The following is a 4,321-nucleotide window of genomic DNA, read 5'->3' as shown; positions in this document are numbered from 1 at the left end:
TTTATCTTTTCTTATAACTGCAAACTCCAGTCTCAAGGATTCAGGAGGAGACAGGGGTGCCAAGAAATGTCTTTCCTTTTCCTTTGTCCACACAAGCTGGTTTCTGTCAGATAATGCTCCACCACATTCACATTAATGAAGAGGAAGATATAGAAAATCTTTTTCTGACCTCAAACTTGCATGATATAATTTCCTATAAAATAATTTAATCAAGTGCTGCTACTGTAGTAGCTAGGTTTAACTTCTGCTTTTTTACTTCATTGACTTAGCATAGATAGGAGAGAAATGGCTTAAACAGTTTTAAAATTGTATTTTACTGTGCTAAAGATTGTTAAAGAATGATGCAGAATAGCAAACCCTTCCCAGGTTTTCTTGTGCATGACCTTGACAATATTAGCACTCTAGCCCTTTGTACTTTGCCTGTAGCAATGTGAAAATGTTTATCATGCCTTGGAAGAACAGTACATTCATTATTGTCCCCCCGCATCCTCCCCCTTACTGGGGGGAGAGGGGTGAAAGAGTTTAATGAAAATTGTATTTCTATTAGCAGAATGAGAAATTATCAGACTTAATTGGAAAAAAAGAAGAAAAGGCACTTAATTTAGAAGGAAATGGTTACATAAATATTTTAATTAATAACTGGTTTGGTGAAAGAACAGAAATAATCGTAATTAGAAAAACTGAAGTAATGTAACCATTTTTTTAAATTATTCATCTGTAAACTGTTTTCTAATTAAAACTCAATTTTCTTTTTCATTCTCCCTTCATTTTTCATGTAATAGAAAATCATTTTATTTGATGTGCATAAACTTCTTAAAATGTTAAGAAAATTATTACCAAAAGAGTTGAGATTAGGGCAGATCAAGTGCAGGTGCAAGAGAATATTTCTGCATAAGTTTCCTTTTATTGATTTTTAAGGGCATGCGAAATTCAGTTTCACTTCTAAGGCTGATAACACTAGGAGTCCTTTAAAATGTTAGGCATATCTGTATGCTACACCAGTAAAAACCTCTTTTTATGGATGTGGCCATATCTGCAGAGCTTCACTTTGTTCCACTACAGTAAAACCACCCCATCATGAGCAAAGCAAGGCTTTGTTATTGTAATAACAGCGCTTGCAGAAGAGTTTTCTGCTGGCAAAGCCATATCAGTCATGGATCATAGCCCACCATCCCCTGACTGACAAAACTATAAGCTGGCAGAAGTCTGCAGGGTAGGCCTAGTCTGAGAGTTGCTGTTGAGGCCTAGGTAACTTGCTCACAAAAATAATTGTAGCTTTTGATAACCACATTTATGTATGTTAGCAGGATTTACATTTTATTCAGTCAAAATGTACTTTCATAGAAATATTACAGGAATAATTAATGGAAGCTGTGATTAATTTGGGAGTAACCAGGTTATAGCTCTATTTACATGTTGATTGCATTGTATCCTTCAGTATTAATACCCTTTGATTGTCTTTTTAGTAGTGAAAACAGATGTAGATAGAGAGATTAGGGAAATACAGACAGCTTTCTAAAGTTGATGATGATTAAATATGTATCAGCAAGTTAGTAACTGCAGTCTTTATGAGTTTCTGGACCAAGGTAGTGTCTTATTTTGAACTCTGATATTAGATGAACAAAACTTTTTAATGGCTCTGAAACTGCTATAAGATGCAAGTGCCATTCTCTTCCAAAATAAAATCAAGTTACAACCATCCCAGCTCACTGGATTGTGACAAAATGAGATTTTAATGGTGAAAAGTTCAATATACCCAAATCTTACTAAAGCATAGTAACCATACATTTGCTCTTCATTTTGCTTCTGAAATAATTTATTTCCAATTTGCATTTGTATACAATTGGTATATACATTTGGTCTATACATTGGTATAGACATCTTTGTTTGCAAAGATTATTTATCACTTTCTTATACCTGTGATAATAATGAAGGTACAGGTATTGAGTTAAATTAATCTCGTTGTATTAGGAGCATCTATAGTGGGGATAGTTTTACTGATCTTTCTCCATTAGTGCAAACAGCAGACAGTCGCACTCTGTTTTCAAACCAGAAGTTCCCTATAAGATGGCTTTATGTTAAGTGGAGCAGTACACCTAGAATTGAGATTTTCACCAAAGGCTCTCAACAGTATGGACAGCCCTGTAGTTATCCAGTTAAATAATATAACTTAAAGCTGAAAAGCAACTTAGCTGGACTGTAAGCAGATCCAAAACTAGAATTAACTTTTTTTTTTCCTTTGCAGTAACAACAGGAAGGAAAGCGATGACCATAGTGCTTTCTTTTTTGTTCTTTGCAAAGCCATTCACATTCCAGTAAGTATTTTATTGTCCTTTTAGTTTGCACTGCATAAAATCGGGTTCTTGATCATGGAAGGTGTAACAGTATAATTGATAAATCTTAATCAGACTTTGATGGTTTTCATTTTGCATCTCTTATAAGCGTGCGGTTTGTTGTTATGATTGATTAGTGGTTGATAACTGTGTTAGAAAAAGCAGTTTCCAGCTTTCTGAAACATCAGAAGACAAATCTGTTATACATCTACCATTCACTAGTAAATTGGTTATTTAGGGATTTGTGATACAGAGAAGACTTTTCCTAAATAATACATTCTCCATTAAAATGCTTTCCTTTTTATGGGGCTCAAATTTGAAATCTCAGCTAGTATATTTTTTTATAATAAGCTTCTGTTTTCTTGACACACAAAATTATGATGCGTGTTTGCAACGGTAAAATAGCTTTTTAGAAGGGATATAAGAGTTTAACCAGGAGCTTAAATTGGTAAATAAGGCTAAATTATTACATCAAGCCTAATTACTTCTGGATTGGAACAAGATATTGTTAAACTTTATTGCCATCTGTAATTGTAACAGTTATATTGGAAGAGTGTAAGCAGAGGTTTCATCCAAATAAAGGATTTACAGAAAACAGATTTTTAACTTATTTCAACAGAAACAAATTATTTTGGATACTGGAACAAAATAGGAAATCAGAGATAAGAAGGCAGCGGCATAGGTTGCTGAGTAGAGGATCGTATTTATGAGCAGTAGAACTGAAGAAGCTTAGCTTCTGGAAACAGAAAAGAACAGCAGATGAGGGTTTTTGAGCTTGTTTCTCGGATAGAAAAAGCATTTACAAATAAATGCGTCTTGTCTACAAATGGTAACACAGAGGAATTTGTTTTTCTCCAGCCAGTTTATTTAAGAGTTGGAAAATGGGAAGGTGCCTCATCACTTCCTTTCTCTAAACTGAGATTATTCTAAAATGAGATTATTCTAAACTATCAGCTTCTTGAGGCAGAGACTTTTATTTTATGTGTATTATTTATGTTTCCCTTCTAATGACAAATAATTATAAACAAATAGCTGAAAGTTTTCTTCTTTATTTTGCCTTTAGGTATGTATGGTCAGGTTTATTAGTCGTCGCTGGCATATTTCTCAATGTTTACAGTAAGAATATGGATAAATTCAAGCTACCTTCAATACGCAGTCTTTGGAGCAAAACTCTGGAAGAGAGAAAAACAAGGACGTTGTCACAAACTGTGTAGACAGTGGCTTATGCTAAATCTTGAATCTGACTTATTATTTTATTGAAACAGTCTTTAACTGATACACTTTCCAAAGGGAACATTAAAACCAAAGGAGCTGAAGACATTGTCTGCTTTGAAGATGGTAGAAATGAAAATTATATGAGCCCTCTCTTCAGAGCACTTGAATTCCTCTTCTAAGGTGTTATAGGCCATTGTCACAAGGCATTACCAAGGTAATGAAGGACAGCAGCTCCTGGTAAACTGCTGAGAAACTGCACTCCAAATGGGACACAGTGGGAGATTAATTTGGGCATTTTAATAATAACAGCTGTGGCTGATTTAAGATTAGCAATTCTTTGTCTTTAGTAATTGTTTGGGTGGGGTTATTTATGCAGTACTATATTAACCTTTAATAGAATCAAATCAGTGACTGATTTAAACAAATTGAGGTTTTAAAGCTGGACGGTTTAGAATGTGGTATGCCATGAATTTTTCATTTTAAATAAAAATCTGGGTTTTTTATGTTCTTCATCAGATTGTCTCTAGATGACACATTTGTTAATATAATTGACGTTTCTGTGGAAGAATAGAAATCAGGCAGTGGTTTACTTTGGAAAATTTGACTTGCACAAATACGCCAAAAACAGTGATGAGCTACTTGTCCATTTATCTTCCCGTTGCTCTTATTTATTCAGCCTTTTAAAAACTAATGAGAACAGTCAAGAAAGGACCAAGAAGGTGTCTCTCTCTACAGAAAATATTTCACCATGAGAGGTCATGGGAAGTGTGTTC

General features: G+C 34.2%; 1 protein-coding gene across 3 annotated transcripts in view; it reads left to right on the top strand.

The window, feature by feature from the left end:
* The window catches only part of SLC35B3 (solute carrier family 35 member B3), a 38,392-nt gene extending 34,329 nt beyond the window's left edge, over positions 1–4,063 (top strand). For all 3 annotated transcript variants that reach the window (XM_025208837.1, XM_006027594.3, XM_006027595.3), the window contains 2 exons: positions 2,246–2,315; positions 3,397–4,063. In XM_025208837.1, the coding sequence (XP_025064622.1) occupies positions 2,246–2,315; positions 3,397–3,547 (221 nt within the window). In that variant the 3' untranslated portion in view covers positions 3,548–4,063. The remainder of the gene's footprint in view (positions 1–2,245; positions 2,316–3,396) is intronic.
* The last annotated feature ends 258 nt before the right edge of the window (positions 4,064–4,321 follow it).

This window comes from Alligator sinensis, unplaced genomic scaffold (genome assembly GCF_000455745.1).
Source record: "Alligator sinensis unplaced genomic scaffold, ASM45574v1 scaffold747_1, whole genome shotgun sequence".
In the NCBI taxonomy this organism is placed as follows: Eukaryota; Metazoa; Chordata; order Crocodylia; family Alligatoridae; genus Alligator; species Alligator sinensis.
The sequence above is the reverse complement of the archived record's forward strand: the minus strand, read 5'-3'. Positions and strand labels throughout refer to the sequence as shown.